Genomic DNA, 23073 nt, shown 5'->3' on the forward strand with positions numbered 1-23073 from the left:
GCACAATTGCGTGCGGACTCTCGTCAGCCGACACATGTTGATTGTGAAAATTTACAATTTGATCACGTTGGTTCAAAAATGGTTCAAATGGCTCTGAGAACTTTGGGACTTAACACCTATGGTCATCAGTACCCTAGAACTTAGAACTACGTAAACCTAACTAACCTAAGAGCATCACACAACACCCAGTCATCACGAGGCAGAGAAAGATCACGTTGGAATGAAGCCTCATCCGTAAAGAGAACATTTGCACTGAAATGAGGATTGACACAGTGTTTTGTGTTGAAGTGTACCCGTGGATGTCAATCAGTTGCTGATAGTGCCTGCACACGCTGTACATGGTACGGAAACAACTGGTTCTCCCGTAGCACTCTCCATACAGTGACGTGGTCAACGTTACCTTGTACAGCAGCAACTTCTCTGACGCTGACATTAGGGTTATCGTCAACTGCGCGAAGAATTGCCTCGTCCATTGCAGGTGTCCTCGTCGTTCTAGGTCTTCCTCAGTCGCGAGTCATACGCTGGAATGTTCCGTGCTCCCTAAGACGCCGATCAATTGCTTCGAGCGTCTTCCTGTCGGGACACCTTCGTTCTGGAAATCTGTCTCGATACAAACGTACCACGCCACGGCTATTGCCCCGTGCTAATCCATACACCAAATGGGCGTCTGCCAACTCCGCATTTGTAAAAATTGCACTGACTGTAAAACCACGTTCGTGATGAACACTAACCTGTTGATGCTACGTACTGATGTGTTTGATGCTAGTACTGTAGAGCAATGAGTCGCATGTCAACACAAGCACCGAAGTCAACATTACCTTCCTTCAATTGGGCCAACTGGCGGTGAATCGAGGAAGTACAGTACCTACTGACGAAACTAAAATGAGCTCTAACAAGGAAATTAAACGATTCCGGACACATGTCCACATAACATCTTTTCTTTATTTGTGTGTGAGGAATGTTTCCTGAAAGTTTGGCCGTACCTTTTTGTAACACCCTGTATTTGTCCAATGAATACCCGTTTTTCATCTGCATTTCTTCTTGGTGTAGCAATGTTAATGGCCAGTAATGTATTAGCAATTATATATATTGTCACTATATTCGCTGTAGAGTGACAAGCTTTTCGTAAGTCCTCTTAAGACAGATAATCTTAGAAACTTGTTCTATATTTCCTTGATGTACGATTGATACGAATGGAGGGAAATGTTGTTTGGAACAAATCAAATGTTTAACGTACGTTGTAGAAAAAGCGGTTCGTTAAAGTCTCTAAGACCGAGCCAGGGAAGATAACGATTGCAGACTGCAGCATAAGTAGAACATTGGGGTCATTACACTGTTCAGCGAGCGTATTGCGAAGTTTGGAGTGTAGTGTGGTGAGTGCAGGTAAGGCGAGAAGCGGCAGCGGCGGGCCAGCTGTTCTGTTGTGCAGTGGCCCCGCCTCGGGGGCAGGGTGCCGGGACACGCCCCGGGCGATGGGGGCGGGCGGGGGTGGCCGAGGCGGAGGCGGCGCCGGCGCCCCAGCGACCCGGCGTGCGCGCGCCGCGATCAATACGCGAGGGCAGCCGGCGGGCCGGCCGTGCCGCCACTAGCGGGACAGGGGCAGCGACGGCCGGAGCTGGTGGTGCTCTGCTGCGGTGGCTGCTGCTGCTGGCTGCTGGCTGTGGCTGCGGCTGCGGGCTGCGGCTGCTGGGCGGCGGCGCGCCACGGCGGACGACGGGCGGCTCTCGCGATGGCCCGCACCCTGCGCAGCCTCTCCCTGCGCTCGGGCTGACACCATGGCGCGGCTGCTGCTGCCGCTGCTGCTGCTGCAGCTCGCCTGCCTCCTGCTCCCCGGCTCCAGAGCCGCGTGAGTACCGCCCGCCCCGGCTCTCTTGCTGCTTCTGTTTTTCAGAACTCCGACCCTGTCTGGGATTATTTACTGGTGCAACGAGAAACGACATCTGTCACTTACGCCGTCCTCGGTCCCTTCGCCGTGATCATGATCCAGTGTGTTTCCTTATGCTAAAAGACTATTTGCGGTTGGGGAAGTGTGACAGAGCGTTGTCGGCATCCTGGCAGGGTCGCCAGTTTGGTGCACTACTCTCGGCGTCCCAGCAGACAGCCGCGCCTAGAGCTCGCACCGCAGAGCCCAGGACACACTACTCCAGCCCCTCCCACCAGCCACACCCAGCGCCCCCTGCTGTGCTCTTCCCCTCTCCTTCCCAAATTATCTTTCTAGCGTGCGTAGCGTTATATCTGTAACTACTTGCTACCCAACTATTTAAATTTGCTTTTGTTCCTCACAAATGTGACCCAGTTATGGTCACTAGAGCACCAATAAATTTCTGTGGTTAGCCCACTCAGTGGACGGATCTATTTTCATACTGAACTGTTTACAATGTATTATTGATTTGTAATGACAGTCATTATAGTAGAAGCTGAATTTTCTTCCGTAACAAAATGCTTTCTTATCTTTTTAATGGACTGAAAAACACCTCTGGAGAGTGTCCAGACCGCTAAGTATATTTTTGCAAAATCTTTTCAATGAACAAGGAATATACAGCTGTTTTCAATAAAATAATAGTTAACAAGCGTCAATACTGTACACACAAGACACAAAATTCAGTCAGAAACAAATGTCAAGACGAAGCATAATTTCAAAATACTCATTGTAGTTAAACCAAACGGCAATAAAAATTAACGAACGAAATCCATAGACAACGAACTTTTTATCAAATAAGCTATTTTGGACTTGCAAAATTTCATATTACCGCCTTGAGCTGCTCGTAAAATATTTTATTTACACAGCCAGTTTCAGTCGCCTGATCATCACCAGGTTCATAAAACTATTCACCTTTACATACTGACAACGTAATTTATTTTACGATATGATAATAGTATGTAATTTATGTTTTATCACATGACGTTAACGATTTTATATTTCACCTAACTTTTTGCAGTGAATACTTTTATGAACCTGATGATAGTCAGGCGACTGAGGGTGATTGTGTAAATAAAGCATTTTACCAACAGCTCAAGGTGGTAATCTGTCATTTTTTAAATATATAGGCCAATCAGAAGTGTGGTGCACCACCTTCTGTTAAGCATGCTAGCAAAATTACATCAGGTATGAGAAAAATTCAAAGAGTTCAAGAAATGATGACCAGAGAAGTTACGGATCTTTATTTACAAGGTTAAAGTACAATCCCATTGTTTTGCCCTACAGGCATCAGACCAAAATCACCTGTATTATTATTGCAGGTCAGGGCATAGTCGCAGAGGTCCAACAGCTTACCTCTGTAGAGGCAGCATATGGGTATGGACTATAAACTGCTACTGGTGAAAGATTTTCAGTATCAGCAACCACTCTCTACGTATGACGTAGTTTTTACAAGTTAGTGCCAGAAAAAAAGAGAAGGAGAAGGTATTACAGAATCTGTGCATTTCACATTTACAGTAAACGTACAGCGGTAAGTTGCACTGGATACTCAATTCGCTTTATGCTCAAACCATGTTTACAGGGGTTGCAAGTATCTTACTAAAATTAACTTGGTCATTTTATATACCACACAAGTACCCCTTGTAAAAAACGCCAAACCAGTTCGAATATATTACGAACAAGACTTCCGCAACTGTCATGTCTTAATACAACTGGTATAAAAATGTGTTCATTTCAATTTCTACAGTGGTGGTGAGTTGACACCACATTCCAAGTGATACACCGCTAATACCTCAACACGAAGTAATTAAAGCTTGAACATATATCTGAAAAAGTGTGCTCCCTTCGTTGCATCTATGTCCGAAGACTGCTGATTTAACAATTTTTTTAGTGGCACATCTTATTTACAACAATGAATATTGCGGCTCCTTATTGACGTATGTTCGAATTAGTAGGCATTGAGCGTCCAGAGACACATACCCAAACAGCAAACAAATCGTTGTATAGACTGCCTTCCTCCACATCACCTCATATTTTCAGTTCTCCCTCCTCCCCTTCCCCCCCCCCCCCCCCCCGGCCCCACCTCCGCTAGTCACCTCTTTCCCTTGTGCCCCCGCAAGATTATGCTGGGAACAGGTGTGGCAAAATAACTCTTTCTGTGAAAACTAAATTAAATTCATTCTTAAAGTATTTATTCACAGGAGAATGCATTTGAAAGGATGAATGAAACATAAAATAAAAAAATAAAGGATATTTACTAAGCTGGGTAACCATGTCAGGCTAACTTTACTCAATCCTCAGTTTCAGAGCATCTCAAGACTTTGTTCCTAACGTGTAAGAACCGAATTAAACACGGTCTTAACCTGAATTGCAGCTCGGGTCGCAGCATCAGGCACGACTCAGACTCGGCGCGGCGCCGAAATTGGAGCAAATGCGCCAACAGACACTGCTGTGATGTGACAGATAGTGTTGTGAGGTTGCTCCACCACGTTTTTATTATTATCTTACCTATTTCAACCTCCTGCCTGTATCACTTGTCCTCTTGATAATGATTCACTTCGGAGCGTTCAGTTTCCGACAGGGCTCGAAGTCAGGCTAAACAGTTTCCAGCATATCATATTTTGATAACACGGCCCTACTAGGTGTCCTATAACTTCGGTAACGGAAACAAAATTTCTTCAAGTCAAAAACTGAAACTCCACGACAGTATTTCGTTCATAATATTTGGCTCTTGGTGTTCCTGTGGCATATCTTTATTTCACTTACAGATTGTTCTATGGAAATTTATGTATTGTTTTGGAAACATTATTTATGTGTCACTACCGGTAAGGGATCCTCGGAACGCAATACAGGCAGTAGCATCATGTTATTATGCCCCAGTTTTTCACCAACGTCAAGTACTTTATTTGCCAGCTTGCTGCAATGCTATGTACGGCTCGGCAAGAGTCTCCAATATCACTTTCTTTATTCCACTCAGATTGTCATGTTTTCAACTTTGTTTCTATGCTATTAACGAGACCAATAAAATTCGTGCGTTCTGAATGATTTGTTTCTTCCTTACTTTAAGTGTAAATACTACGTTTTTTTAATGTTTTAACGGTAGCACATGTCAATATGAATGCGAAATAATCGTTGTATAAGCATTTCGTGCTGTATTGCCAAATATATACTAACAGTCTGAAGATATCCCAAAATTTCTAAAGATATTAACAGCGGAAACATTTAAAATATTTCATTTTTATAGGAACGTTCAGCATTTGCAACAAACTGACTGTCACTCCACCGTGTAAGCAAAACGGCTTAACGTTCTTGCAGTTCTGAAGAACAATGAAAAAGTGCAATCTATTTCAAACACTAATAATGTCAGTCTCACATTTTTATGTTACAGCACCAAGGTATTCCTAATTTTATAATGACTTTAAATATCGTTGCCACATTGGAACCCACTTGTTATCTTCTGCGCGCAACACACACAACTTGAGAGCGTTGCCCTCAACACGGATGTTTTCCATTTAGCGTCCACTTCATAGTCTCTGTGTATCTGAAGCTTTTTTAGTGAAGGAAATACTGCACTGCTCTTCAACTTCAGCAACGTATAGTTACTGCCCTCAACTGGAGCATGAAAAAATTTCAGCACAAGTTACCGAAATAACATCCACATCAGCATTTGCATAAGTTTTGAATATTGAACATAATAATAAACTAAGCCACATGCACTTTCTTAGAATAACTAACACATTTGCTGAAGCCATACACTGTGTGTTTGTTCATTAGAACTGGCAGAAATTCATTCACTTAAATACATAATGACTTTATCGAAGGTTGATGTCGAATTGGAGATTGAAGTGAACATTTTTGTTCAAATGTCACAAATGGAAATCAGTACCTTTGTATTCCATGTTTCTGTTCGAAAAACACATTACTGTATATCCTGAACACTCGCACTAAATGATCGTAGAGTCTGGGGCAAATTAAAAATGATACAGATATCCCATTTCCATCTGACGCAACGCGTCACCCACTGTTTCGTTCCGTCCAGTGCCTAACGGTTTTCCATTTGAAAGTATCGATAAACCCGATTGATGGCTCTGGTCAATCCACAACAGTTCCCAGATTGAGCCACTATCAAGCCTTAGCCGATCAAGTCATCAGCTTTCATAGATTGTAAACGTGCTGCATTTTTCACTTATTTACCAGCACAACAAAACTCTGTGATATCAACATACCAGTGTACAAGCATTTTTATGCTTACCGAGTGACCATTTCTTTTGACGGTACTGGATGTTTTGATTGACTAGGTCAACAAATGATTTCACTTTTCATATAAAGTTTCACATGCGGTACGAAAGTCTGTAATTGCAGAAATAGAATACAAAACGCATTTTCCACTGTTTTCTTTTGGTTTGCGAACCACCTAAATTATAACACTTTCGCTTTTTAACTTTTTTTTTTGCTTTTGGGCTTTATACTGTCCATAAGGAAATTAGAGAACAGTCAATTCTCGAAAGTTTTGTCATTTAGAAAAATCACTTTCAGTTCTTTCAGTTCTTTAAAATAAAGGCAAATTCGAATCCTTTTATTATTCGAAAGGAACACCATGTAGATTTTTTTCTCTCCCACTCATGTGTTATATAAAGGTTAACAGACTGTTGTTCATTACGTGTAGATGTACGGTCAACATCGCCACACCCTATAGCAACACACAGTCGGAAGCAGAGATTGACGTATCCGTCTGTATTTTTGGTTTGTTATTCGAAAGGAAAACCATGTTGACATTTTTTAATCTCCCGCCCACGTGTTATACATAATTTAACGGACTGTTTTTTTAATTATGTCTAGCTGTACAGTCAGTATCAATATATTTTATAGCAACACATTGTCAGAAGCAGGAGTTGATATATTTTGCCACATTTTTGTTTTTACTGTTCATCATTTCTCAGTGAATATTCTCTCTACGTTATGCCATAGATTTGACATTTTCTAACGAATACGTCCTCTCACGATTTCCTTGAAAGTTATTGCATAGTAATTTTTGGAATCTCGCCAAATAGCATTGACATATTTGCTTTCTTGCGTTCCACAAGCAGTATAATGAGATGTCAAGTAACGGAATATACAACATTTACAGTTTCCTTTTCAAACCTAAAGATGAGTCCTTCGAAAAAACTAATGCAGAACAGTTCGAAAGATACTCCAGTGTAGTCTATACGTTCATCCCTTAATATCACCAAGTGACTTGTAGAATATTCCATATTCGAGACATTTCAGAACCATACATTATGGCAACAACAATATTGTGTGCTATTAGGTCAGTAATTTACCTTCGGATGATACCGATTTTGAAGCTTATTCATCATTATTTATGTCCAGTTGTATTTCATTTGTTAAAACTTCAAAACTATTTATAGCAAACTGAAATCATGTTGAAGAATAAACTGAACTGGTAGTACAACACGTTCAATAATGGGAGAAACCGTTGGGGTGAAATATCTTTCCCAGGTACAGACAAAGACGGCCGAGTCAAAGCAAAATAACCCACGCTGAATCGGCCCGTCGCTTGTCGTTCAGAAAAGTAAATGTTGTGTTCAGCTACGATTTTGCGATGGCCTCTTCCCTACTCACTATGTGACATCAGTGAGCGAGAGCCGTCATGTCCCTGCTGTTCTTTCTCACACATTTCAAGATTTGCTTCCATCTCATTCGTTGGATAAATATCAGAAAAAGACTACAAATTCGTCCTTCATTGACACGAGATGGAAAGTACCGATGATTTCTCCACAGGCTCAGCACAAGAAGTATTAGCAACGAAGATAAAAGAAAATAATTTATCTTGTACATCTCAGAACAAACCATGCAAATACTGATCGCAGACAGTATTACTCGTACGTTGAGAATATTCATTTTAGATTATATTTTAAGTAACAAAAGTGGTATAATGTGGGTAAATAATTATTTAGAAGCCCATCGACAGCATCGATCGTCTCTTCCAGGTATTCATAATGAATCAAAGGCAACATGACATGCTGAAACGCTACTGGAGGTCTAATTCACCACTTTAGAAACTCTTTATTGCATTCAAATATTAGATGTCTCGTCAAAAAACCACTGACATTTCACATTACAGTATATTTCCCAAACCACTGAATTACAAGGTATTTCCTCAGATTTGTTGTACTTCATATCGGCCGTATCTGTCGTGTATCTGGCCACGGTATAGTAATTACTGCACTAGACGTACATCGTGACATATAAGGAAGAAAGTCCAAGTGAACACAAAGATATATGGCTTCCGCAGTTTACCATAGGCACTGACCCAAAAAGTGTTTGGTGTCCCTACGACTTGAAAGCCTCCTACTTCTGTTGAGATCTGAATACGTAGCTGGCATAACCTGTGTCAATGACCTGAAAATATTACCCTTCTTATACAAAATTTTGACCCATGATTTTCATTGGGCAACGATAAATATGAGAGGAACCTGAAAATATGTTTCAGTAATCAAAAATTACGATCAAGACGCCAAAACCTGTTAATTCAACCTGAAAGTGTAGCGGAGATGTAGACTTCATGTTCCATAATCTGACACCTATTTGTAAGAAGCATTAATCACAATAGTCACTCTCAATATATTCAGAATCAGCAGGTATCTTCAGGTTCTCAGTAGCTCAGACCTACATTACTCTTGCTGTAGCAGGCATTCAAAGAAACGAATATATCATATGCTGATGTCAGATTATCTGAATAAAGATTCCACTGAAAGTAGAACTATTCAGTAAAGTGTGGGCGCGTCAACTACGAATTTAGACAAAGAATAAGTAACCATAAAACACGATACTGTAGGTGGATTCGGGATAAAAAAATGTGAATTTGCAGTAGCCTTTGGTTAATATTCATTAAACAAGCACTAGACTTTTGTTACAAGGTTACGTATGCCCTCCAAGGGACCAAGTGAAGTACAATACCACAAATCATCAAAAACAAAAGAAAAGGAACCCCTTCCAATCTAAAATCCCTGTAGCAATACTAAAAAAATGAGAGAGTAACATGAGGGACGACCTATCTTCACTGATGAGTTAATGAAAGACCTATAATGAGCCTTTAACATGGAACATTATCTCTCTATCCCAATAGCAAATATAACGTTGTTCACACAGAAAGCGCATCTCATCTATAGAGATTACGCGAATGCAGACAACTGGTTCACCATAAAGTCATGTACGTTGTAGCTTAGAAATGGCCACTAGTGTAAAACACAAGACAAAGGCGTCCGATCGTAGCAAGGAAGTTGCGGGCAGCGTCCACGCGACTAGTTCCAGCTGTCAGCGGAAGAAGAACGGAGGATGCTTTGTCTCTCTATCCACATGAGGAAGCTAACCCAAATCTGAACCGAGCAGTTACCTGGCTGGTCAGGATAACTCCACCTCAGAGTGTATCGTTCAGATGTGTTCTCACTATGCACTCAAAGTTGTGACTTCCCTAGCAGACGATAACAGTGCAAAGATAGTCTTTGCACCAAGCCAGTGACATAGTGATAAATGTCATGACAGTCGTTCTCTAACAGAAGGCTTTCAAACTTTGTCGCTTTACACGTTACTTTTCTGCGAAGTCCAGACATGCCCCAGCAGAGTGAGGTTGAGGAAGGCCATCAGGTTTTCAGTTACCTCTGATAGACTGAACGAAACCTCCGAATTTCATGCTGTGATCATCCTGTTTCTTGGCTTCAGGTAACCACAAAATACAGTAAGCAACCATCACGTGATGTGACAGCTAAAGGGCTCGTGAGCTTTGAACATATCTAACTCCTGACATGACAGTAAGCTCTCGGAAATTTGACATATATTCGAAAGCAGGGGCAGGTGTGAATAGTTTCACGTGGACCTCTCCCATTGTCTTGTCCAGACGTGCTGCTGTTCACTTTTCAACAACTTGCAAGTAATTGAGCATTGTATGTATATCCCCTCCTCCTAAGGAAAAGGAACTTCACTGGAATCTTCACATGTTGACTTCATTCTAACTGTGTTTCACCTTGTAATCTGATCTATTGCCATTAGTTTTGTTTGTATCTCCCTGATTAATAACCTTATACTTATGTTCAAATACTTCAAGAAGTCTTGTGCATATATGTAACAGCAAATATGCCCTAAAAAGCTGAGAATCTCTGCTTCCGACTTTGTCTCTTCCTTTTCTGAATCCTATTTATTAATGATTCCAGACTGTGAAGTATTAAAGTTTAGTCGGGAAGAAACATTGCAAGTGGCCTCAACGATAGTTAGTTAGTTACATGTTCCATAGATCGTTTGAACGATTGTTCTATCGAAATTACGTGAAACGAGTCAGTTCACAGGATATGCATATATGATTAGTGTTAAAATCAACGAACGTTTTAGTATTTTAGTCCAACTCATGTAAATACACTTAACAATAAGGTGATTTTTTATTTGTTTACATTTTTTTACTGGCTGCCAGTTTTTAAGTACAAATCTGTCAATGGTATAGAAGAAGGAGTTGTCCAGTAAAAATGATTTTAAGTTAAATTTAAAACTTGCTTTGCTGCCTGTCAGATATCGTATGTTATAGGCCAAATGAACAAATATATTTGTTGCTACATACTGCGCTCTTTTCTGAACCGCCGACAGCTTCGATGATGCGTAATAAAGGTGACTTTCCGTCTAGTGTTGTGTGTATGGACAGCAGTGTTCTTCCCAAGATTTGATGGATTATTTCTGATTAACACCGATGAGTAGCATTTTTAGTAACCAGTCGTCTGCATTTCTAGCGGTTAGTTACGTCGCCACAAATGATACTTGTGGATATTTAATTATTATAATTAGGTACAATAGTTTACTGCAATTCATGAAATTAACCAGCCTACGATTTCTCGAGTTGTATGTGTGTTGTGTGTGTGTGTGTGTGTGTGTGTGTGTGTGTGTGTGTGTTTGGTGCAAAGAGTATGTCCTGTAGTCTTGTTTAATGTCAGAACAAGTAAATACATCCTAACACAGCGGCCAATATAAGACAACAGAGGCATATGTAGACGCATTCACCTGCCCGCTAACATTACTTAATACCTGAGCCCTCATCCAATCACACGACACGTTTCCGTACGCCTATAATCAACAATAAATTACTGTTTGCTTGCTATTCGCTACACTTTCTAATAGGGTACAATGGCCCTCTCATTATTTAAGAGTTTAACTCCCTTTCTAAAACTGTAGTCACTAATCTCTATAAATACCATTTTTTCAGAGAAATGAGGGAAACAAGGACTGTGTTGAAATGATTTATTGTGAAATATTTTTCTACGGAGCTATTCATATTTTAATATTTACTTTTCCGTTTTACTGTGGGCAACCGTAAAGTCAATGAGTAAAAAGATGCTCATCTCAGCTCTCTAATGACTTAAAATTGAGCCAGAACTTACTATTTTTCACTGTTTTGTCTATAGTACTTTGTTGTAGATTAAACAATCATTTCTCTTTTTGCTGTTAATCGTTAAGGACTTATTCCCATTCCCTTTCTTGAATGACCGTCCCACACCTGTTCATTTATACGTTCTCCGAAATTTCGCTATGAATCCATCACGCTACTAAAAGAAATTTTCAAATGAGTTTCTTGTAAATTTTGTTATCCAGAGGTTTTTCTTGCTTTCTTCCAACCAGAGCAGTCAGAGATTCTCCAAACACTCTCCATGATCTTATGAGACACCTTAAAACTGTGTGTGTCGTTGTGGTTCGAACCTAAAACCTCGCTTTCGCGGGCTGTGCGCTACTAATCTCCCCATCCGACTACAGCTATTGAAAGAGTCAATCTGGCACGAACTCCTAACATTTTCTTGTTCGATTTTGTTGAACCGAGGAGCTCGTAAGTTAGGTGCTACCACCCTCGTTACAGTTGTCAGAGACGAACTGGATAGGAATATATATTTTTAAATGCTTAAACTATAAACTCAATTAAGATCCCACTCACTCTCCGACTGCACTCCAACACAGTGAAGACATCTACTTACTGTTATCTACCGGTAGGTCAAAACGCAAACATCTCAGCACTGACAGCTAATATAAAGAAGACACATCTCTAAACAGTTTCATCATTCAGCAGTTTACTCTCAGTATTTGTTAGCTGGATCATCCGGTCACTCTGATAGATGAGGCAGATGACCGATGAAAACAGCAACTTACAATTCGTGAAACCATGTCACTGCTTACAGTGCCACGTTGTAAATTGCCTCCCGTGTGCGTACTTATCTTCCTAGAGCAGGGATTGCAAATTTTTCCTCTGATGGAACACTTTCAAAACTCTGGTACTTTGATGGCACACCTTGTTTATTTTGAAGGTTAGTAAAATTTTATAAAAGGAGAGAAACTTGTTTTATGCAGTGATTACGTCACATTCAAATCATAACTAATGAAGCAGAAATCATAATATAGTTAAGTAAAAAACAATTAGTGTCGTAAAAATGTCGAGAGAAAAAGCCACCATATTATTTGTAGGTTTCGTGGAGCACTTATTCACTGCCCGAGGAACACCAGTGTTCTGAGGAATACTGTGTGGAAAGCCTGCTCTAGAGTCTGCACTAATTTCTAGTTTTTGAAATCAATGCATGTGCTGCGTTTATTGACATTTGACCTACATTTCCCACGTCTATTATATTCCAGATTCAATACTTGTTACTACTTTTTATGACGTCCCGTAGTTTTCCTAATTTGACCTATGTCTTTTTTCCGTTCGTTTCGCGTGCTAAAGCAAGAGAGAAACGTGTTACAGAGTGGTGCTCCCTATCCTATTATTGTTACCTAACTAAGATCGTATACGCACTCCATATGTTTTCTTCTACACGCATAATTCAAGCGTAGTCTAATCACCCCAATTTGGCAGCTCAATAAATATTTATTGTCATAGCCTCTGAGTCCTATCGAAGGTCTTTAGGCAGGAGCTCAGTCGGTTACGCTATCGATAAAGGTATGTGCTTTGAAGGTTTTCGTCCTCCTCGCTACCGCCAAACTCAGAAAGGAGGAAATGACATTCACGTGATGAAGTCGATGATGCACACATGAGCAATAGGCTGCAATAACTATCTGCATTGCACTTTGAATTTAGTTCCCAACTATATTGCTACACTACTGGCCATTAAAACTGCTACACCACGAAGATGACACGCTACAGACGTGAAATTTAACCGACAGGAACAAGATGCTGTGATATGTGAATGATTAGTTTTTCAGAGCATTCACACAAGATTGGCGCCGGTGGCGACACCCACAACGTGCTGAAATGAGGAACGTTTCCAACTGATTTCTCATACACAAACAGCAGTTGACCGGCGTTGCCTGGTCAAATGTTGTTGTGATGCCTCGTGTAAGGAGGAGAAATGCGTACCATCACGTTTCCGACTTTGATAAAGGTCGGATTGTTGCCTATCGCGATTGCGGTTTATCGTATCGCGACATTGCTGCTCGCGTTGGTCGAGATCCAATGACTGTTAACAAATATGGAATCGGTGGGTTCAGGACGCTAATACGGAACGCCGTGCTGGATCCCAACGGCCTCGTATCAGTAGCAGTCGAGATGACTGGCATCTTATCCGCCTGGCTGTAACGGATCGTGCAACCACGTCTCGATCCCTGAGCCAAGAGATGGCGAAGTTTGCAAGACAACCATCTGCACGAACAGTTCGACGACGTTTGCAGCAGCATGGACTATCAGCTCGGAGACCATGGCTGCGGTTACCCTTGACGCTGCATCACAGACAGGAGTGCCTGCGATAGTGTACTCAACGACGAACCTGGGTGCACGAATGGCAAAAAGTAATTTTTTCGGATGAATTCAGGTTCTGTTTACAGCATTATGATGGTACCATCCGTGTTTGGCGACATCGCGGTGAACGCACATTGGAAGCGTGTATTCGTCATCGCCATACTGGCGTATCACCCGGTGTGATATTATGGGGTGCCATTGGTTACTTGTCTCGGTCACCTCTGGTTCGCATTGACGGCACTTTGAACAGTGGACGTCACATTTCAGATGTGTTACGAGCCGTGGCTCTACCATTCATTCGATCCTTGCGAAACCCAACATTTCAGCAGGATAATGCACGACCGCATGTTGCAGGTCCTGTACGGGCCTTTCTGGATACAGAAAATGTTCGACTGCTGCCCTGGCCAGCACATTCTCCAGATCTCTGACCAACTGAAAACGTCTGGTCAATGGTGGCTGAGCAACTGGCTCGTCACAATACGCCAGTCACTACTCTTGATGAACTGTGATGTGTTGAAGCTGCATGGGCAGCTGTACCTCTACACGCCATCCAAGCTCTGTTTGACACAATGCACCCTAACTGCGTGAAAATGTAATCACATGTCAGTTCTAGTATAATATATTTGTCCAATTATCACTGCATTTCTTCTTGGTGTAACAATTTTAGTGGCCAGTAGTGTATTTCTTTTTGAGTTGCTGTATATAATAACCCGATATCCGACTTTGATCGTTCAGTGTTTGTATTTCAGGAAGATCTGGTTGGAACAAGAGGGTACTCCTTCCGCTGTTAAAGCTCTGTCTAGTAGTACCTCGTACTGTACAGCTAAAATACCTACCAATCTTTAAAACACCACTTCAAAGTACTGCGACAATCTGCAGAGATTCGTTGTATCTTGTTAGGTGCATCTTATTTCAATTTCAGAGTTATAGTGTAAACGGTTTCCGACATGAAGGGAAGCCTGCAATCAAATAACAGTTGCTGATCGTCATGTTGTAAGTGGTGGCCAAGAAACAGGAAAGAAAGAAACCGATTGCAAAACTTACTCAGTAAGTGTTTACGAGACATTCAGTGTCACTCTGTAAAATTTTTGTTCAATAGAATGGTAAAACAAAGAAGACTGAAGAAAGCAATAAAACGCTTTTATCCATCATAGTAACGTCTGCTGGTTGCTGAACAGTTTTTGTCGCGTTAGAAATGATGTGTGTAGTAAACTGTCTGCGTAGGCTGGACTTGGGATCGATGGAAAGATTGATAGTAATTCTTTGCACGAGTACTGCATTATTATGTGCACAGTTTTACTCCCCGACCGTAATGCATATACACAACCAGATATGTCACATCACATTTACTAAGATTTTTTGGTTTGCAAATTAGAGTGACTGTTTTTTACCAGTCTCAAAAAATTCTTCAGCCCTTCCGATTTATTATTCGTTCCACTCTTCAGTAAGTTTGTGAGCTGTAAATCGGAAACAAGTCTTAAGTTTGTGCAAATCGCTGAGAATGGTGACACTGACGCCGGCCTTTCTGTCAGTTCTTCTTTCATGCAACTCAAGGTCACTGATCTTGTGCCAGGATGTATGGCAGTTTCTCAAGCTGTTAGAGACTACGGCCGTTGCTGACTAAAACGACCGCGGAACATCACCAAAAGTTTCCAATCTATTTTCTGTCACGAAAGCGTTGGATCCAGTCATACATATGTTTTGCGTTCGCAGCGCTTGGTGCAACTGTACTTTCATCAATGTGTCCGTTCCACAAAATTTATAACACAACTTTGCTTTTATGCCTCCGTCCTTTGCTCTGCTGCATTAGTTATACGCATACATTCGAGTGAGCCTCCTGTAAACGACACAACAAGCGCACTTTGGCATGACTCTCCATACGCATAGGCTCCCATGAATTTTTAACATAATCCGCCATGTTTATGATACTGATGCTCTCGACAAATTTTGTACTCGCACACGGGGACCAGGAATGATTATGGTAATGTTTTTGAGGGAAACAGCACCTTTGACCCAGCGTCCAGTATGTGGAACTGTAAAGAACCGTTGGATAATAAAGAAATGTGGCACAATAAAAATAGTATACTAAAAAAAATTTGGAGCTGATTCAGAAAAAGTTTTCAAATGTTTTCTGATAATTCTGTAAAAATGTATTCTCAGTTCATTCCAGATACCAAATAAATTAATGTTGGCATTTGTATAAGTTTATTTATATTTAGTAAGTATCCCTTTTAATAAATGTATCCAATTATGACATATCCATGGTTACTTTATAACAAATATGTATATATTTGACAAATCCATGTGGTCCTGAAAATATTTTGCAATGTGCGACGATGGTACGCAAAGAGAGATGCGCATATGTAAAGTAGCTCAAAGTATAAATTTTTTTTTATATAGCATTCATACAGATACTGGCTTTTCTTCACTGGACAACATCGACCAATGGAAAAGGGTTTTTAATTAATTTTTATTAGGCGGTGGGTTAGGATTATCGCTTTTTGAATATATCCATATCGATCAGTTGTCTTCTATCATGCATAGTTTTGTCACAAGGCAAGTTCGTTATAAACAAGATAATTATCAAAACATATGTACTGGACTGAAAAGAAATTCATAATTCAATAAAATCTTTCTTCAGACTGAAGAGTTTAACATCCTTTTATAACATAGAAATTTTGATGGAGTTGTAGAAATCCTTAATCTATAAGTTCATCAAACAGTCTAAGTGAACATCTCCGACATGTTCAGTACGATAGAAATATTGTGTGAGTCCTTGAATCATGCCCAAGCTACGCTCTCGCATACTGTCATTTTTTATTCAAACTTTGAATACAATGTTATTTTTCAGGACCAACAAACAACTCCTTCTTTTAGTTTTTAATAGTTAAAAAAAACCTCACAGAGATTCTTGAAATATTCTCTACATCAATGTAATAGGAAATATAAAGTCTTGAGCAATTGCTTCATGGTGTTCTTGGCGCATTAGATTTTGTTTCAATCTTGATCTTTCGAAAACTTCCTCTGCCTTCGAAGTCTTGAGGCTGGATACAAATCTAAACCAAAAAGACCATCTATTCAAGAAAGTCACCGAGGAAAAGTACGTTATCAAAATATTAATTCTTGTTTTTCTTTTCTGAGATCTCTCATACATAGCAGACATATGCGGTGGTCACGATTTATCCTGATTATGAAGTTTATTTTCAAAATATGACAGGTATACTTTGTTTCCGGGTAGCTCACTGAAGTGTTTCTACACAAGTATCTCTGGAACAAGAATAGATATTGAAAAACGACTTTCACTGGTACGAGTGTAAGGCAGGAGCTCATAAAAGTAAACACTACGAGAAATTCTAAAATGTAAACCAATATCAACACAAACTTAGGTTTTTTATGGACACACCGTAGTATTTCTTATGCAACAAATAACATGAAAAATCACAAAAAGAATGGCGTTCGTTGAAGCGAAATACGTCATTTACATCATGAGGAATTCCGAAGCGAAGTTGATGCTTGGAATAAACGAAACTTGCCGTTACGGCACATCCCGAGATGCAAGTATGATCCCAGATATCAATGTTTGTGACAGGAAACCCTATTGTTACTTTTTGTCTTCACGACAAAAGTGGAAGTAAGACTACGTACGTCAGTCACATAGCGATAACGAACAACACCGGGTCACGCTTGCATCTCGACGGATGCGAGCGTCTGCTTGGATAAAATTATGTAGTAGGCATAAGTGCAGATATTTTGTATCTAGTTCCTTAATATGTACACACATCAGTGTGTTGATTGTTTTTTCTCTGCATCGAACAATATTCTTGTAACACGTCACAAACTGATAAATCACGACTTGCTGTTTTCTGCATGGCCCAGCGCACCACTAAGTGGACGACGCCTGTCAGTAGAAACTAACCGCTTTGTGTCCATGTGTCCACGCTTTGACATCTGGTCTGCTGCCCAGGAGAAAATGAGCACTAACATCTTCCTCTTGCGGCATGCATTTGGAGGCATTAACCAAAATAAAAACATACTATTCATAATAATTGTAATTATTAGTCTGCATATGAAGTAAATACTGCACTTTACACACGGTACTTATACGCTAAACAATAACTCAAATGTGCACTTTTTATATTCGTATATTGTGTGCTTATGTGTGTCTCTTTGGTTATCACATTAGGATCCGTGACAATAAGCACCACAAGAATAGCCCACTTTTGTTAAAACGTTAGATTTTTTTGGTGTGTGAAACCGATAAAGTAAAGAATATTTCCAGCCATGTCTCCGCTATATCCTTTCTTTCAGGAGTGCTAGTTCTGCAATGTTCGCAAGAGAGCTTCTGTAAAGTTTGGAAGGTAGGAGACGAGATACTGGCAGAAGTAAAGCTGTGAGTACCGGGCGTGAGTCGTGCTTCGGTAGCTCAGATGGTAGAGCACTTGCCCGCGAAAGGTCCCGAGTTCGAGTCTCGGTCGGGCACACAGTTTTAATCTGCCAGGAAGTTTCATAAAGAATATTTGCTCGTCAGGCTCCTCCAACAACGTTTAATTTGCTCGTCTGGTAGGAGATTCATCAAACACTTAGCGAAGCTCTCTTTGATTCCATGCGATGATGTTTAAAGCCGTTGATCCATCACAAGGATACCTCACACAATAGTGATGTCTCAAATAAGTGACACAGCATTCTGTAGTCCTCATCGACTGTATACCGTCGTCCCCTTCACCTGTGTAATAAAGGTCAGACAGCAGGTGTTACAGTTTCGCGATCGTTTTTGTAAAGTGCTGGCCGCTGTGGTCGAGCTGCGCAACCCTGCGAGGTAGGCAACCGCGCGGCACAAGCGGCGAGCAGGGCGCGGCGTCGCAAGGGCCAGCCAGCTAGCCGAGCCGTAATGAGGGCAGCCGTGGCCAGGCGGCGGCATACCGGCGCCTCATTAGCCAGCGGATAATGAAGGCGGGCCCCGCGCCCCGCGATACGCTAATGGCCGCCACCTCTCCAGCCGGCCGCATCACTCCGCCGCTCCCCGCGATAGCTGATCTGAATTTCAATGTGATACCACTTCGTATCAGAGAAATCGCGCCCGCTCCAACTCGGTTATTCCACTTCAACTCTCACCCTCTACCGGCCGCCTTATCGACTCCTTCGGAGATAATTCGTGATCAGAAGGAAGGACTAACCCACCGTGCAGCTGGTATGCGTTTCGTGGAGGGAACTACTTCGGCTGCCTTCCTTTACGAGATTGTTCCATCGTCTGTAACAACACACTTACGAAGTAACTTTTCGGTACCGGATATCGGAGGCAAAAACAAAACTCTCACAACTGAAACTAGCAGTAAATTCTTATTCTTAAAACTGTCTGTAAAAGAGACAACATTTTTAAATGTATCATATCGCGAATACAGCTTTCCTTTCTACTCGAACTCCACTAAAGATACTGAGAAGGAGGATACATAAATGAAGCGGTGAAAATATTTAGTGAGCCGCGCTTAAATAATTCAGTCAATAGTTCGCTGAAATCTAAACTTCCGTCATCGTGTTTTAGTCCAGCGTACGGTTTTACTGCCAAACAAATGATCTTAGTTGAGATAAAAGTTTGTCTTGGTAAATTCACTAGTGCTACCGATAAGGAATTGAAAACATTCCTGCAGCCAGTACTTTTTTCACAGTATAAGGAACTGGAAAATATGTTTTTCAGGAGCAAACGTTTTGCTATTATGTCCTATACTGAAACCCACATTAGTAATTGACCCAGCTTTCAATTGACGTAATCTTTTGTCGTTCCAGGTAACATTCTGCAAATGCTCATTGACGAAAAACAAAGACTGCATTTTCATTCACTTCTCTGTTACTGACAAACGTGCTAGCTTCTGTTGCAAGTATAAGAAGAAATAATAAAGTACCAGAAATGAAAGTAAAGATAAAAATACGATTGAATATTTGTAATAACATTTTTCCTAAAAGTATTCTCACTTGTACAGCATTATGTCAGAGAGACAAAATTTTACTGCTGTCACTAAGAAGTGATCAGTATAGAGAGATGAAGTAAATTGGGAAGAAAGTAAATGTAAAATGACAGCTGAATATTTACAACAACATTTTTTCTAAAAGTGGATATGATAGGGTTTCAGTTAATTCTTTTTTTTCAAATGTTCAAATGTGTGTGAAATCGTATGGGACTTAACTGCTAAGGTCATCAGTCCCTAAGATTACACAATAAGGACAAGCACACACACCCATGCCCGAGGGAGGACTCGAACCTCCGCCGGGACCAGCCGCACAGTCCATGACTGAAACGCCCTAGACCACTCGGCTAATCCCGCGCGGCAATTCTTTTTTTATTTATAACCAGCCGTAAATGTTTAAAATGCACATCCTCCTTCATTTTGAAGTGTTTTACTTAATTAACTGGAGCTGATGCATTTCAGTTTATTTCAGTGTAAAGCCATACCATACGCAATTTAGATATTCTTAATTTAAGAAATAAATGTAGTACAAAAGCCACTGACCAGATACACCGATTTAGATTCAAAGAATTTTTAACTAATTTCTGATTACCCGTTTCAGCTATGCCATCTTCAGTACATTAGTCTCGGGTATTCTTGTTTTGGTAAAGACCTCTGTTAGCTTTCTTTTCTATTTCCAACTAATTAGGCTAGTCTGCTTTTACTTCTCAGTAGCCTAAGTGTCACGTTAAAGTGTTGTATAACATTAAGAGACACATTTTGTTTTCTTTTGCAATGAAGCAAACACTAAATGCGAGCGAAAGAAAAAACTGAAGAACAAAACTGAATGTAGTAAACTCTGATCAGGCGAACAAAACGTTGCTCAACAAGAGAGATAGTAAACCGAATCAGAACATTGCTGACTTGGCACGTGCGCCCAACAGCTGTGAGGTATGGCGCAGGTTAGCGGCTGAAGTGGCGGCTTAAGCTCAGTCCTGATCCTGGAGGAGGCGCTGGCTGCTGGGGGCAGCCTATTACGACGAGCGGGGCGCTTTATTTTGCGTGCTGGGTGTTTGAACCTTTTGCCCTATTGTCCGGCGAATAATGATGCAGTCGTCAGTAGCGGACGGTCGTCGCTAGCAACCGTCCTTACCGCTCTCTTTCGTAAGAGCTTTTCTCTATTTTTCTGATATCATTATAAAGGGGGTTGTTTGGGGGAGGAGACCAGACAGCGAAGTCATCGGTCTCATCGGATTAGGGAAGGACGGGGAAGGAACTCGGCAATGCCCTTCAAAGGAACCATCCCAGCATTTGCCTGGAGCGATTTAGGGAAATCACGGAAAACCTAAATCAGGATGTCAGGACGCGGCATTGAACCGTCGTCCTCCCGAAGGCGAGTCCAGTGTGCTAGCCACTGCGCCACCTCGCTCGGTTATCATTAAAGGCATCAAGCATAGCATTCTTTAGCAATAAACGAGAAAATTTGAAACACTCCAGAATTTAACAAACATGCAGCATTTATTTAATTGAAAGCAGAAGTAGAAAACTTCAAACAGCCACGATCGCTTTTGAATTGCATTTATTTACGTAACCGGTTTCGAACCTACTTTGATATCTTCGGATCTTATGCACTACACTTCAAAGAATATTGTCCTTGTACACAATAAACCGTACCATTGTGCACACGGATGAGATTCGCTTAAATGTACTGCATAATATCCGATGATGGCAACATAATTTGCCGAAACCGGTAATCTAAATAAATGCTCTACAAGAGTAGTCGTAGCTGTTTCGGGTTTTTTAATCCCCTTTTCACGTTAATTCATGTTGTTGTTGTGGTTGTTGTTCTGGTCTTCAGTCCTGAGACTGGTTTGATGCAGCTCTCCATGCTACTCTATCCTGTGCAAGCTGCTTCATCTCCCAGTACCTACTGCAGCCTACATCCTTCTGAATCTGCTTTGTGTATTCATCTCTTGGTCCCCCTCTACGATTTTTACCCTCCACGCTGCCCTCCAATACTAAATTGGTGATCCCTTGATACCTCAGAACATGTCCTACCAACCGATCTTTTCTTCTAGTCAAGTTGTGCCACAAACTCCTCTTCTCCCCAATTCTATTCAATGCCTCATCATTACTTATGTGATCTGCCCATCTAATCTTCAGCATTCTTCTGTAGCATCACATTTCGAAAGCTTCTATACTCTTCTTGTCTAAACCATTTATCGTCCATGTTTCACTTCCATACATGGCTACACCCCATACAAATATTTTCAGAAACGACTTCCTGACACTTAAATCAATACTCGATGTTAACAAATTTCTCTTCTTCAGAAACGCTTTCCTTGCCATTGGCAGTCTACATTTTATATCCTCTCTACTTCGACCGTCATCAGTTATTTTGCTCCCTAAATAGCAAAACTCCTTTACTACTTTATGTGTCTCATTTCTTAATCTAATTCCCTCAGGATCATCCGACTTAATTCGACTACATTCCATTATCCTCGTTTTGCTTTTGTTGATGTTCGTCTTATACCATCCTTTCAAGACACTGTGCATTCCGTTCAACTGCTCTTCCAAGTCCTTTGCTGTCTCTGACAGGATTACAATGTCATCGGCGAACCTCAAAGTTTTTATTTCTTCTCCATGGATTTTAATACCTACACCGTACTTTTCTTTTGTTTTCTTTACTGCTTGCTCAATATACAGATTGAATAGCATTGGGGAGAGGCTACAATTCTGTCTCACTCCCTTCCAAACCACTGATTCCCTTTCATGTCTCTCGACTCTTATAACTGCCATCTGATTTCTGTACAAATTGTAAATAGCCTTTCGCTCCCTGTATTTTACCCCTGCCACCTTCAGAATTTGAAATAGAGTATTCCAGCCAACATTGTCAAAAGCTTTCTCTAAGTCTACAAATGCTAGAAACGTAGGTTGGCCCTTCCTTAAACTTTCTTCTAAGATAAGTCGTAGGGTCAGTATTGACTCACGTGTTCCAACATTTCTACGGAATCCAAACTGATCTTCCCCGAGGTCGGCTTCTACCAGTTTTTCCATTTGTCTGTAAAGAATTCGCGTTAGTATTTTGCAGCTGTGACTTATTAAACTGATAATTAATTTTTACATCTGTCAACACCTGCTTTCTTTGGGATTGGAATTATTACATTGTTCTTGAAGTCTGAGGGAATTTTGCCTGTCTCATACATCTTGCTCACCAGATGGTAAAATTTTGTCAGGACTGGATCTCCCAAGGCTGTCAGTAGTTCTAATTGAATGTTGTCCACTCCCGGGGCCTTGTTTCGACTTATGTCTTTCAGTGCTCTGTCAAACTCTTCACGCAGTATCATATCTCCCATTTCATCTTCATCTACCTCCTCTTCCATTTCCACAATATTGTCCTCAAGGACGTCGCCCCTCTATATACTCCTTCCACCTTCCTGCTTTCCCTTCTTTGCTTAGAACTG

At 40.9% G+C, this 23073-nt stretch overlaps 1 protein-coding gene across 5 annotated transcripts in view; it reads left to right on the forward strand.

The window, feature by feature from the left end:
* The first annotated feature begins 1700 nt into the window (after positions 1 to 1700).
* LOC126481279 (gamma-aminobutyric acid receptor subunit beta) overlaps positions 1701 to 23073 on the forward strand; it is a 593225-nt gene continuing 571852 nt past the window's right edge. For all 5 annotated transcript variants that reach the window (XM_050104914.1, XM_050104915.1, XM_050104913.1 and 2 more), the window contains exon 1: positions 1701 to 1846. In XM_050104914.1, coding sequence (XP_049960871.1) covers positions 1776 to 1846 — 71 coding nt within the window. In that variant the 5' untranslated portion in view covers positions 1701 to 1775. The remainder of the gene's footprint in view (positions 1847 to 23073) is intronic.

The sequence above is a fragment of the Schistocerca serialis genome, chromosome 5, assembly GCF_023864345.2.
Source record: "Schistocerca serialis cubense isolate TAMUIC-IGC-003099 chromosome 5, iqSchSeri2.2, whole genome shotgun sequence".
Classification (NCBI taxonomy): Eukaryota; Metazoa; Arthropoda; class Insecta; order Orthoptera; family Acrididae; genus Schistocerca; species Schistocerca serialis.